Genomic DNA, 14,727 nt, shown 5'->3' with positions numbered 1-14,727 from the left:
AAGGCAAAAAAAATATAGGGGTTGATGTGCTTGTTTTCGAGATATTAGCCATTGACATTTTGGCTGGAAAATCTCTTGACTTTTTATAGCATTATCATTGGCCAATTAAAGTTCTCAAATACTATTAAGAAATAAATAAAATTTTAAGACTTTTACAAATGACTTATAATTATGCATGTAAAAGATTTATAAAAAGAAAAATGGGGGTTCATGGGAATTTTTTGTTTAAGGCGTACAAATGGATTAGTCCAGAGGATTCTGAAAATCTGACAAACATTCCAAAACATGACCAGCAGACATCCTTAAATAGTTAAAACATGATTATAAAAACAAAAGATTTATTATTTGCTAACACATTTTGAATAACATAACCATGGTACACACTAGTTTTATTTATACACATAATTAGTTTTACTAATTAATTGCAAATCTCGCTCAAAATTTGCAGATTAAGGCAAATAACGTCATCGACTGTTGACCCCTACTTGTTGGATTGTTGAAATAATCTGTTTGTAATGTTTCCTTGTTCTAAAACCACCTATTATTGTCAATTGCTACTTTTCTAGACTTTCAGATATTATTTCTGTATTCATCTTAAAATTTGTACACTGATTTTATTTGTAGGCACCATCTTGCTGTTTCAATTTACTTTAAAATGTCATTGATTCTTTTATGTTTTCGCCTAGATACAGTACTTGCAACCTTAGGCGTTACTGTTTGACGTGAACTTGACTGATCGGTGAATGATCGGTGACGGATGTTTGACTGATCGACGAGTGACCCATAGGATCCGTCAGATAAGTCAAATAACCTATGTGAGAGTTACCGTGACAACGGTCATCGATCAATCAGTAAATCAAATTTATGCACGGATCGGACGGATACGTATATATTTCAAATTCTTATGTAAACCGAACTCAACAGTGTCTACAATCCATGAACGCGGACCTCGATGAAGACACTATGATTTACACGTTAATTTGTAATAAAATTGGTTGCAATAAAAAAGTAAAATTAGTAAAACTGTATAAGATGCTTAATTAAAGCGTTAAATTGTTTGTTTTGATTAATAGTTTTGTATCAAATATTGTAAACATCAGAGACATATCATAATTCATAATTGTATTATATGTCTCAGTTAACATGAACTTCTTCCTACAAAAATGCCGGTAAATTTCCGACATTGGAGTTTTGAACAGTTTATGATTTAGAAAAGGTCGTTTTTCATAAAATTAAAAGAATGTCACAGAAATCATATTAAATTTTTGTTCTTATTTATAAAAATGAACAAAAAATAATCTCCTTTTTATTTAAAAAATGACACTATTTTATTTGAAATCAGTTATTTCAAACAACTCAAAATAAGTCTTTTAATTAGAATTGAGATATGATAAGAATTAAAATACTTAAACTTTTATTTTTGTGGAATAAAAATGTCGTTACTGCTTTATTTTGATACAAATTATTAACCGCCATAAGATTTCAGTACTTTTTGTTCATCACGATTGGTCGTTCTTAATAAATAATGTTTACTTAAAAGAAAAAGGTATTTAATTTCTGTATGTGTTGCCTAAAATGCAAATATTTCTCAATTTTACTGAAAATTATTGACCGCCATTGGATTTTTGTACTTTTTATAGTTTCGAATAGTTTTGTTACATAACATTAAAAGAATGTCACAGAAATCATACTAAAATTGTATTCGCATTGTTTAAAATAACCAAAATTATTCTTCTTTTTATTATAAATGATTTTATTTTATTTGAAATCAGTTATTTTTACAATCTTGAGACAAGTCTGAAATAGAATTGAGATTTAATGAGACTTAAATTACTTAAACTTTTATTTTTGTGGAATAAGAATGAAGTTATTGATCTAAAAACAAGGGAAATGTTGTGATGTACAAATGTACCTAATACGGAATCTTTTGACAAATTGAGCATTTCGACTTATTTATAGATCATGTATTGCAGATATTTTAACTATTAAACGTGACTTTCTATCTATCTACTAATATAAAATACTTAAAATGGCTTTACGGGGGGAAACTTTCATAATGAGTAACTTTACAACTTTGTTCAGATGTGAAGACAACCATTGACAATTTGCCATCAATCAGTTCTTTGTCGAATGTTTAAATTCATAAAAGTAAATTGGTTCTTTTCAAATTAACATGCAATTACTAAGTAACTTGTTTCAAGTTTTCAAGTATGTGAAGGTACGTTAGAGGAATCTTACCTGGACAATGTAGCTCACACTGTTCTTTTATCTGTAAAAATAAAGCATATATGCATAAGATAATGTTAATATCTATAGAATAGGAGATATTTCATTTATCAACATAAACACCACATTTACAATCATTATCAGTTTTGGAAATCTACACCTTGTGTAAAAGACAACTTCTACACAAATAGGGAGTTAAAACATGAACATATTCACAATAGAGCAGACAAACCGAGGATCATGAATACAGCCATGCGTTGTTATACAATCACATACTTTCTGTTTAAAATTTAAAATATGCAAAGTAGTGCTTTATCTCATGATAATTTGACAAATGCATGTTAAAGATAACTCTCTATAGTTATATTCCCGACTACTTGTTATAACTACATGAGAAAACAATTCCCAAACTGGGGCCATTCCTTCTTAGTTTTCTATCTTGTTGTTTTTTATAAAATCATTTTCAATTTGCTTACTGACCGTACTTTGTATATAATGTATACCTTATCTTGATTCCAAACAACCCAGTTTCCTTGTCTGTGTGTAAGTTTATGTGTGTCACAAACCCATTCATTGGTCTGCAAAGCTTCCTTCTCACTAATGAAGCATTTCAACTTAGAACACGAATATTCAATATGGAAAGGTGATTGTTGGCTGCATGTTGCATGGATCGTGGACTGATAGAAATCTGATATTCTCTCCATTGTTGTAACTAAGCATTCCTTTACTGAAGTGGCAATATCTGGTACTATAAGTCCAGGCGAGGTTTTATGGACTAGATAAAGAAGAATCTTGTTGCCTTCGACACATACTACAACATCGTGTGCCTTGTCAAATGAGACTACAATGAATCCTGAAAAGAGGAGTTTTCTCCCTTCATACTGCTTCAGAGTCCACATGCTCAGACACGCACTGATCAGACGATTGGGCAAAGCTGGTGGTATAACAGTTCCTTTAAAAACAAAGGCTAGACAAATTGCTCTTTCTGGTGTACATTCTTTGTCCATGAAGCTGGTGGTATTTCTTTCTGTCACCATACAGGGAACAAAGAAGTTTTCTACTGGTAACCGACTTCCTGTAGCTGTATCATATCTCCGTTGCTCTGCCAGAATATCCAAATGAATGAGGATATTGAATATAAACTCTTTGTACTGTAAAATTGGACAGAAGTCCTTTTGTTCCCAAATCTGATAAAGGTCTTCTCTGAGTATGATACCACTTTCTGACATTCTACTGAAAATTACTTGCATTCTTCCATTCTTTGGCCAAAATCCTATGTCTAAAAATACAGAGCATGCAGAGATAAATCACCCACTGAGGACGTCATGATTTTTTCTTTTTCATGTTGTCTATGGGTTGTTTTAAGATGTACACAATTCTCAAGAACATGTTACAAAAGTACTTTATCAAACTCAAGAATTATCAACACCATTCATTTTAGATTCAGAAGTTATTAACAATATATATATGCAGATTTTCCTGAAATCGCAATCATCCTTCTCCCATCTGTGTTCATTTTTTTTAATTGCAATAAGAAAAGAAGGCAATATTTCTTAACTTACAGAAAGTAGATAAAGGAATAATTTTGTTGATTGACCATGTATTGTATCCATTTGTTTTACACTTTTCAATCCAATACTCATCCTTGTTTTATTGTGCCTTTTTGTGTATGTTTTTAGATTTGTTTGTCAATTGAAAATAGAAAACAAATGATTCTTCAATTTGATACCAATTATACCATTTTGGTCATTTTATTTATAAATTGGGGCATGAACTATATTGATATTTAACACTAAGATAATTAATATTGACATGAGAAATTAATTTGGAAATGTATATTAAAAAAGCGTTAAAAAACCCATATACCCATTGCAAATGAAACAAAACATATTGATTATTGACCAGAAAACTAGGATGACTACATATTTTTATCTGAATTTTCTCCAAAATGATAAACACATCTAGGTGTAAAGATTGTTTCAAAACAAGACCCATTAATAATCTTCAAAACACCAAGCTTTTAGTTGAAAAAAACCAAAGAGTAAAATTAAACTGTAAAATTGACAAATAATTTTTTGACTGGCTATTTGTGTTTGTTCATAAACATGCGAGTTTAAATTCTTTGTTCTCAAGTAAACATCTGAATTACAAAAACAAACAAACTTACAATGAAATTCATATAGAAAAGTCAGAGGAAATATCAGTACGAAAACACATGAAAAAGGTTAAAATATATTTTGATTTGTCAGTGTTCTTTCTGACCAAAAGCATAAGTTGCCTATTTTGATACCAATTATAGTTGTTAACATCTTCTCTCTTTGTATATTATTTGATGTCAGAGATGACACCAATGACATCCTCACCATGTTCGGCTATTACATAATTAACAATTTATAACTACCTGTCACAAATGATCTCATAACCTCCACCATGAAAAGTGGGTTAATTATAACATAATCCCTGAGCTGAAGGGTATCAAAGTAGATAATCTTGCCAAGGGAATGATGGAAGTGTAAGAAATAATGAAGTTGATCTAAATCCAGAACGGACACCCTGCTGATTGAATTCAATTCTTCAAGTTCTACCAATGACAAGATTTGCTTTCCTGCAGCTACCATTTCAGCAATCTCAAGTTCAAGGGGAATACAAGCGTTAGGCATTTTCTCTCCCCAACAAGGATGATCGAAAGTAAGCTCTGTGATGGCTCTCTTCAGTGAATCAATTTCTTGATCATTTTTATCAGTTGCATTGACAAATATCTGTTTGTCAAGGACAAGATGATTTCGTCCCTCGTGGTCCTTAAATAATTCCTGTACTTCGCTGTACAATAGTGCACGTCTGGTTTCAACATCCTCCTGGCAAAAAAAATATCCTTGAATACAGATTTAATGGCTGAATATGATGTAAAAAAGATATAGTTGACATCATACTCAATTTCTTTTTTGTTTTTTTTATTTGAAAGAATGTGATAGTACTTATATAAAACTGTTGATACATTGTATAATCAAATCGTTTTTTTTGTTTTAGTGTTTACAGACAGTAACCCAACAACACTGTTAACTTCTTCTTTTTTTGAACTTTGTTTCTACATGCATGTACATGCAATACTGTGTATATAGTATAGTTGTCATGTATTGTTTGTGCTCATAGTCTCTCCTCTGGTACCTATGAAAACATGAGGAGTGCAGTGGTGGATTTATCGTAAGGGGTGGGGGCACAGGAGGCACGGTGCCCCCCAGTTCAGGTCACCAAAAAAAATTCTAATATAATTGTATTACTATTGATTCTAAATCGGAAATTAATCCCAGCTTGATTTGACTTCTTAAACGAGTCCTTAAACTGGCTGTTTTGTAATTAATACCAGTGTCCACATGTGTGATTTATGACAACTTATCGGTGGGTGTGTAAATATTGACACCTGTGTGTAATGTCTGTTTGCAAAAGCTTTTATGTAAAATACATGTTGTTTCGAATAGTACGATTTTTAATGGTTTATAACTACGATTACCAGGTAAAACATCTGATGTGTTTTTTTTTTAAATAGGTACAAATACATGTTTGAATTCGATAAGGATGGCATACATTTATATTTGGGTATCTCTTCATTCCAAAACACAGTACTCACAAATACAATTTCTTCTTCTTCAATTTCAAAACTCGTTTTGAGAATTTATTCAGCAAACAAATTAAACTATTCTTTTTTTTAAATACCATGCAAGATTTATATTTTTAAATGGCATGTCATATTTCTTTTCCCTCTTATTTTCAAGGGAAATTAACAATTTGTTTTACCCCTCCTCTTTTCACCAGGTCCAGGAAAAATGAATTTTTTTTTTTTTTTTTTTAATATTTAACATATTTTATTAATAATCACCTGTTACATCAACCCTCAGTTGCCCAGGGAACAACTAAGGGGGCCCCATTTTTACAGACTCATTTGTCGGGGAAAAAGCAAATGAGAAAAAAAACTCCCACTATAATTTATTAACATCCACCTTTATAAATATTATCTATCCTTGTACAAATGTACCTGTACATGTAGTCCTTATCGATCTATATATCTATACCTCTCACCATATATAATTATTTGAATAAAGTATGTTTTTATCATTATTTATTTCTCACAAAGGCTACCTGTATTTATTAAGCAGTTTCAATTTTATCGTACATCACGTCTTTTGTTATGTTAATTTCAATTACATTAAATTTCTGGTCGAGTGATCATTTACCACGTGCGATTTGTTAAAGGGATACATGTGTAGTTCATTCATAAATAAAATGGATTAATGATTTTGATTCCCAATAAGGATTAATTTCAAAGATATGGTGAGTAAATATTTGTTTATAATATGATACATCATGTCTTATTACAATTAGATGATATACATGAATACATACACAGCAGAAATAATTACATGTAGGGAGTTGAGAGCAGTGTACATATTATTGTTCAATCAGTATCAAAGAGGTCATTACACTGACCTGACCACGCAAAATATATATTTATATACAAAAAATGTCACACATAGTGGAAAAGGCTTCTATCTTCGTATTCGTTTTAAGATATTTTTGCAAAAACTGCATTTCATGTTTTATCATATTTAAAATCATCGCTTTACTTATCCCTTTCTTTTGATATTTTGCGATATTTCTAGTTTTCCAGATAACCCATTTCGTGATTATAAGCACCGTATCTAAAATTTGGGTATAGGATGCATCTGCATTAATGACCCCAAAAATTATACTTATTTCCGATTTTTGTAATTTTTGGATATTTAATTTTGAACAAAATTCCCTTATTTTCTCAAAAATTTCCCGCCAAACGTGTTCCACCAGTTTACAATAAATAAAAAGATGAAATAGTGATTCTTTTTCATTGCAAAAGTGACACTTCCCGTTTGAGCGATTCATTTTTTGTAATTTTTCTTCAGTGTAAATTATATTATGTAGTAACTTCCATTGAAATTGTTTAATTTTCCTGTTAGCTAAATTGTTATTCAAAGTTTCCCAAATGTAATCCCATGGTAGTTCTTTCCCAAAATGTAAATTCCACTTCAACTGACTATTTGGAGCTGTTTTATTCTCATAAAAGTATCTAATATCTTTAAGGCATAATTTTTTGGCATCAACGACAACTCCATTTTTTATAAATTGACAAGAATTTATTATTTTTATAGGTCTATCAGAATGACTTTGTATGCTAGAATCTGTTTTTAAAACGTCAATTTGTTGAGGTGTTAACGAAGATTTAATGCGACTATATTGTGCAATCCAATTCCTTTTATCTTTAAGACTTTTAAAAATATCAAAAGAAGTTCTAAAGGATTTATTGTTTAAGTCCCATATATCTTTAATTTTTTTTATTCCACTGGAGGCAAAGTTTGCATAATATAATGCATGTCCCTTGAACTTAAATTTACAATTGCCGAAAATATTTTCTTCTAAAATGTCCTCTTTCGTGACCGATTTTTGGATTTTCTGTAAGTCGGTCCAGGAAATTAAGAGTTCTTTATAATATTTGGACATTTGTATTTGCCTAAAACATGTAGTGTCCGAACAAGAACATATAAAAAAATCTGTATCATATTTTTCGTCTAGTGACGTTAACCAGTATTTTCCTATTGCATTCCATTTTTGTGTTTTTGAGTTGACAATACTGTACATACTTTTCACTTGTTTTGATTTAATAAAGTCTCTTAAGTTTATCATTCCTATCCCCCCTTTTTCTTTCGGTAAACAGCACACTGTTCTAGCGATTTGGTTTGTTTTCCCATCCCATATAAAGGACCATATAATATTATTTATTTGTTTTTCGTATATATCCGGGATACCTCTCATTTCAATTTCGTATCCAATGACGGACAGTACAAAGGATTTAATAATTAAAACTTTTCCCGTAAATGTGAGATCTCTTGATTTCCAAACTTCCATACAGCTTTTTATTTTATTTATTTTTTCTAACCAAATTTGATCTAAGTCCACCCCGTATCCATGTAGTACCCCTAGTGCTTTCACAGGACGCTTAGACCATTTAATTTTGTTAAATTTTGGTTTTTTATTTCGCCACTTGCCTAAGTACATGCCAACTGTCTTATCCATATTCATTTTAGCCCCCGAAGCATTTTCGTACAGTTTTAAAGTTTTAAATGTTTCTTCGATAGACTCCTCGCTTTTATTAAAGAGTTGAGTATCGTCAGCAAACATATTTAGCTTTGTTTCAATAAAGTCCCCAGTTCTAGTAGGAAGTTTTATTCCTTTTATATTAGGGTTGTTTCTAATTGATGCTGCAAGTGGTTCTGCTTGCAGGATATATAACATCGGGGCTATTGGGCATCCTTGACGAATTGAACGGGTTATGCCTACGAATCTAGACGTAAACCCATTCGTATGAATGCACGTCTTAGCGTTAATGAAAAGCATTTTTACCCAACTCCTGAATTTTTCCCCAAACCCAAATTTTAATAAGCAAAAATCGATCCATTCCCATTCCGCCCTATCAAATGCTTTTTGTTGATCTAAAAATAATATCGCACCCTCCTCATCTTCTAACTCACAAAAATCTATAACATCTTGTAATAATCTATTGCCTTGAAAAATGTTGCGCCCTTTCACAAACCCTTTTTGATCGAAATCAATTATTTGCGGTAATACATTTTTTAACCTTTCCGCGAGTACTTTTGAAATAATTTTATAATCCGTGTTCAAAAGCGTTATAGGACGCCAATTTTTTATGTCTTCTCTCTCCCCAGACTTAAACATAAGCGTTATCATACCTCTGTATTGGGATTCACAGAGCAAATTGTTGTCAAAAATTTCTTTAATAACCGCCCCGAAGTCGTCGCTTATCAAATACCAATACGTTTTGTAAAATTCATTCACAATTCCGTCTTCCCCAGGGGATTTATCAAGTTTCAAAATTTTAACGGCCTTACTTATTTCATCTAAAGATATTTCCATTTCACACATTTTTTTATTTTCCTCACTTAGTTTATGATCTATATTTTGTAATAGATTTTCTGCAGCATCCCTATCCCACCCCTCGGATGTAAATAATTGTTTGTAAAAAGACACTTGTTCTTCTAGGATAGATTCTATATCGTCCTTATACCTTCCGTCTGAACCTTTTATTCTAGTCCATAATTTTTCAGCACCCCTCTTTTTTTCGAGTTTAAAGAAGTACCCTGTTGATTTTTCGCCTTTCTCGTACCAGTTAACCTTATACCTAATTCTGGCTGCCTCAGCTTTTTGGGCATAATAATCTTTAATTTTTACTTTCAAATTATTTAATTCGTTTTCATTTTTGATAGGATGGGTTCCCGTAATATTATCTAACCTTTTTTCCCACTCCCTTACTTGTTTTTCTGTTATGTTTAATTGCTTTGCAACTTCTATGGTTATACTTTTTATCTTTATCTTAGTTTCCTCCCACCATTCTAGATTATTTTCGAACTGATTTTTTTTTAATTTCCAGTTCCCCCAAAAACTTTCGAACGTATTTCTAAATAAATCCGATTGAATAACTGATGAGTTCATTTTCCACGTTCCGGGACCGCGATCTGGTTCATTTGTTTTTAATTTCATGAACACACCATCATGGTCACTGAACGGAAAATAAACTAGTTTTACCTGTTGTGATTTATTTTGAAGCTCACTACTTATAAATATATAATCAATTCGTGACCTTGAATTACCCCGGCAAAAAGTATATTGTTTTTCTTTAGGGTATCGCTTTCTCCACACGTCTATTAACTCATTATGTTCAACAAAAGTTTTTAATTCATGTGATCCTATGTCGTCTCGTACAGGCACTGGTTTTCGATCTAAATTTTTAATAAGCGCACAATTAAAATCTCCAAGAACGATATTTCTATTATTGTTATCAATAAGTATGTCTTTTTCAAAAAATGATTTTCTGTCACCCGCTAGATTAGGAGCATAAACATTGTAAATAAAAATCCCGTTATTACCTGGGGTTTTAACATGCACAGAAATTGTTCTACCAATACTATCCCGTCCGGTTTCATTAATTTCAAATTTAAATTTTTCAGAGAAAAGAATAGCTACCCCTTTTGAATTACTTGATCCATGATTCCAAAAACTCTCCCCCTTCCATTCATTTTTCCATTTCGTTTCGACATCGCTAGAGCTATGTGTTTCTTGTAAGCATATTACATCAATGTTTTTCTTTTAACATTTTCTAATAAATAATCATATATAAATGCTATTTTATTTCCATAAGATCTACTTTAAAACACAATCTGGGACTTGTACAGCCCAAGCATACAGTAATATTTGTTTATTTTTCTTTTTTCAATTACCATATGTACGTACATGTACAAGGAAATGAATAGGTCACCATATATAAGGATATGAAGGTGTTTTACAGAGATAATAATTGTGTGCAAAAAAGTAAGTCTGAAAGGGAGGCCAAAAAGTATAGATAAAAGAAGGTAGAGGTGATGAAATATAATGACAAAATTGATTGATTGTTGGTTGTTTAAAGTCCAGTGGCAAATATTTGATGCATGTTTAGGACGAATATAAAAAAGATCGATTGACAGGAAAATAAAGTATGAAGTGAAATATTATAAAAAAAAAGAAAACGATGATGTGACCCCCCTAAAAAAAACCACAACAAAACAAACCCACCCACACTCGCATATACATGTATACATCTCTAAAAAAATATATAGATTTTGGTTTCATGGTGCCTGCCTAGGAATCTAGGTTATGGATCCGCTCCTGGAAGTGTGGCAGTTTTTTCAACCCGAAAATAGGGATGACTTTTTTCATTTTTGAAATGATCCAAAAATAAATGGGGAATGTGTACATGGGACATATATGATGCCAGTGCTAACACAACATATACAATTTTAAAGGGACATAACTGATGAATTATAAAAGTGACGTTACCCAAATTTGTACTTGATCTGATATTTGTGATATAAGTTGTGTTTATAAGTTTCATTTGTTTGAGGCAATCTCAAGTTAGAGAACGGAAATATAAAATCAGCTAGTTTTCCATTTGTAAAGGGGCATAACTCTAGAACAATAAAATGTGACTACCCAAAAATTAAGAATTTATCTGTATTTTATAGTAAGAAGCATTGTGTATAAGTGTCACAACATTTTGTTGAGGCATATCAAAATAAGAGAGCAGAAATGAAAGATTCAGTTTGTAAAGGGTCATAACTCTAGAACATTTAAAGTGGCACTATCCAAATTTAAAGTTAATATGTGTTTTACGGTAATAAGTATTGTGTATAAGTATCATAACATTTGTTTAAGGTATGAAGCTTAGGTTAGAGAACGGAGATCAATTTTGGAACGTACGCACGGGAAGGACGTACAAACAGACAAGGGTAAAATTGAATACCACCTCCCCTATGGCGGGGGTATATATATACAAATCATAACACACTTTATGAAATCTTCATGTCATCAAATTTATCGAAGATCATAACACAAACACACCAGTGTGGTATACATTTTCTTAATGTTGATATCATACCAAAATATTTCTTTACCAAATCACATTTGTACTCCTCATTGTTCACATTTCTTTTGGACTTTTGGAATAGAGTTATTTTTTATCACAATCTTTGCAATGTCATTTTTTATAGACCATCTTTCTTTTAGTTTGTTATTTTCTGGAATTACAATTGTTTTTAAAGAAGCATGCTTTTTTTACAAAATATACGACCTTACAAGTGTTTTTAAAAGCCATTTTGTTCAGACAAATATATATGCAGTATCTGTTTAACAGGCAATGAATCATGATTTGAATGGGAACAGATTTTAACTAGTATACTACCCTTCAAATGTGAGGTGTTCCAGACCATATGAGTATTTATACCGTACGCGTACGGTCCGGACCGTATACATATATTCGTACGGTCCGCCCATTAGCGTAAGGTCAGACCGTATAAGTATACGCGTATGGTCCAGTACGAGATGACCATATATATATATATATAAAAAAGATGTGGTATGATTGCAAATGAGAAAACTATCCACAAAAGACCAAAATAACACAACCATTAACAATTGTAGGTCACCGTACGGCCTTTAACAATGAGCAAAGCCCATATCGCATATAGTCAGCTATAAAAGGCCCCGATAAGACAATGTAAAACAATTCAAGCGAGAAAACTATATACATATTATTGGATCATATGGGTTCAATTTAAACAAACATTTATCAAAATCTAAAATATATTTTTAGTTTTACAAATTGTTATTTTTACAATTAGATGGATTGAATAAAATGAACACAATAACATTTGAAATTAAATATTTGTTTAATTGTATTTTTGAATCTTATTTTGGTACTCTCGCCCAATTAAGGTGACACTTGTGACCACAAGTAACGTATTTTTTTTTACATTTACATGCATGTTCCTTTGCATTTGCATTTTTTTTGTAAACTGTTGCTATATATTCTTAAATAAACTCATCATAGATACAAGGACTAAATTTTGTATATACACCAGTCGCGCGTTTCGTCTACAAAAGACTCATCAGTGACGCTCGAATCCAAAAAGTTAAAAAGCCAAATACAGTACGAAATTGAAGAGCTTTGAGGATTAAAATTTGTAAAAGTTTTGCCAAATCCAGCTAAGGTAATCTATGCCTGTGGTAGAAAAGCCTTAGTATTTCAAAAATTCTAAATTTTGTAAACATTTAATTTATAAATATAACCATATCAATGATAATCCATGGCAGCACAAAAAGTGCTGACTACTGGGCTGGTGATACCATTGGGGAAATAAATCTCCACCACCAGCAGCATCGACCCAGTGGTAGTAAATAAACTGATCATAGATACCAGGACTAAATTTTGTATATACGCCAGACGCGCGTTTCTTCTACAAAAGACTCATCACTGACGCTCGAATTCAAAAAAAGTTAAAAAGCCAAATAAAGTACGAAGTTGAAGAGCATTGAGGATTAAAATGCCTAAAAGTTTTGCCAAATCCAGCTAAGGTAATCTAGGCTTGAGGTAGAAAAGCATTGGTATTTCAAAAATTCAAAATTTTGTAAACATATCATCCCACATTATGTTTACTTCCGATATCTTCAACTTCAATGATCATTATTCAATTAATGTATTACTGATCGACATGTGAAATAATTAACAGATTTGATTACCGTGAATTTTTTAAATAGTTAAAATATCAAGTTTTTATTTTAAATACAATTGAAACTTTTTATATTAATTTGAGAGTTCAGTTATCTTAATCTGTTATTTAAGAATTGATTGCTTCTTTTTGTAACTTCATTGGGATGTAAAACCGTTGACTGAGGTACATTTTGTATGAATGAAGCTATTCTAAAAATGTGCCCACGGTCAACGCTTTTACAACCCTATGAAGTTACAAAAAGAAGCAATCAATACTTATAATTACATTTTTTAGCTATGATCATAAAAACACGAATTTTGAACATACTTTTTTTATTTAATTTACCTGAGTGTGCACTTTATTGTGGGACCACATAATTTTATGAATGATAAGCTTTATTGAGTGATGCAACTGCTTATAGAAATAGCACGTGATGTGCAGTTAGCCAATCAGAATAAAGTATTATAATGAAACATACAACTAATGTAATTATATGCATTTGCATCTAATACACTTCAACAACTTCGTAATACTAATCAGACTAATACGTGTACGGTTCGACCGTATTCGGTATTTTGAAAAAAGTACGCATACGGTCCAGACCATACGTGTACGGTCCAAATACTCATATGGTCTGGAACATGAGGTATAAAACAATTCCATTATAAACAATTAATTATTTTCTTAATCACCAAATAAGGTATATTGTTATATTAGCCTTATAGGTAACAATCAACAAGATCAAATGAATGCTGTATAAAAGACCTATTTGTATCCCTTTCACTGGTACCTTGTTGTTAGCTACAAACATAATCTAATTATTTCCTGTATAAAATATTTTTTGATAGATACTTTTCACCTACCACTGTTTTTTTTTGTTTTTATGGGGAGCAACAAACAAGATCTTAGGGATGTCTTTAAACGAGGCGTAATTTTATCTTTGCTACTTACCACTGGTACCTTGTCTTTATGGGTGGCAACAAACAATATCTTAGGGATACCAGCATACACCACCTTACAATAGGTGAGGATTGAGTTTACCCAGTGCAGTAAAAAGACTGAAATAAGTATAGAGTATAATATGTGTTTTAATTTGTTCTCTCAATTTACAGGGGTATGAAAATATTCGTTTTGAAAACTTTACCCTAAATTCTTGTTGTCCAGAACAAAATTTACTTGCCCTGAATTTCTCGATAAATGTTGAAGTATTTTACTGTATGATTCTTAAAACTGTTTTGTGTTACATTTTCTCATGGTTGTGTCCAATAAATGTTATATATGTCTTGCTAGCATATACATTTTTCGTATCACACTGTACAGAGTGTGATACAAAAAAGGGAAATGAAAATCTGTGTTAATTCGTGACGATATTAAGGCA

General features: G+C 31.4%; 1 protein-coding gene across 1 annotated transcript in view; it reads right to left on the bottom strand.

The window, feature by feature from the left end:
- LOC134702299 (uncharacterized) overlaps window positions 1-14,727 on the bottom strand; it is a 49,526-nt gene that overhangs the window by 9,987 nt on the left and 24,812 nt on the right. Inside the window, exons 10-13 of the mRNA XM_063563281.1 lie at window positions 14,301-14,407; window positions 4,628-5,081; window positions 2,730-3,505; window positions 2,239-2,269 (exon numbers count right to left, since the gene is read on the bottom strand). Of these exons, the coding sequence (XP_063419351.1) occupies window positions 2,239-2,269; window positions 2,730-3,505; window positions 4,628-5,081; window positions 14,301-14,407 (1,368 nt within the window). The remainder of the gene's footprint in view (window positions 1-2,238; window positions 2,270-2,729; window positions 3,506-4,627; window positions 5,082-14,300; window positions 14,408-14,727) is intronic.

The sequence above is a fragment of the Mytilus trossulus genome, unplaced genomic scaffold, assembly GCF_036588685.1.
Source record: "Mytilus trossulus isolate FHL-02 unplaced genomic scaffold, PNRI_Mtr1.1.1.hap1 h1tg000429l__unscaffolded, whole genome shotgun sequence".
Lineage (NCBI taxonomy): Eukaryota > Metazoa > Mollusca > Bivalvia > Mytilida > Mytilidae > Mytilus > Mytilus trossulus.
The sequence above is the reverse complement of the archived record's forward strand: the minus strand, read 5'-3'. Positions and strand labels throughout refer to the sequence as shown.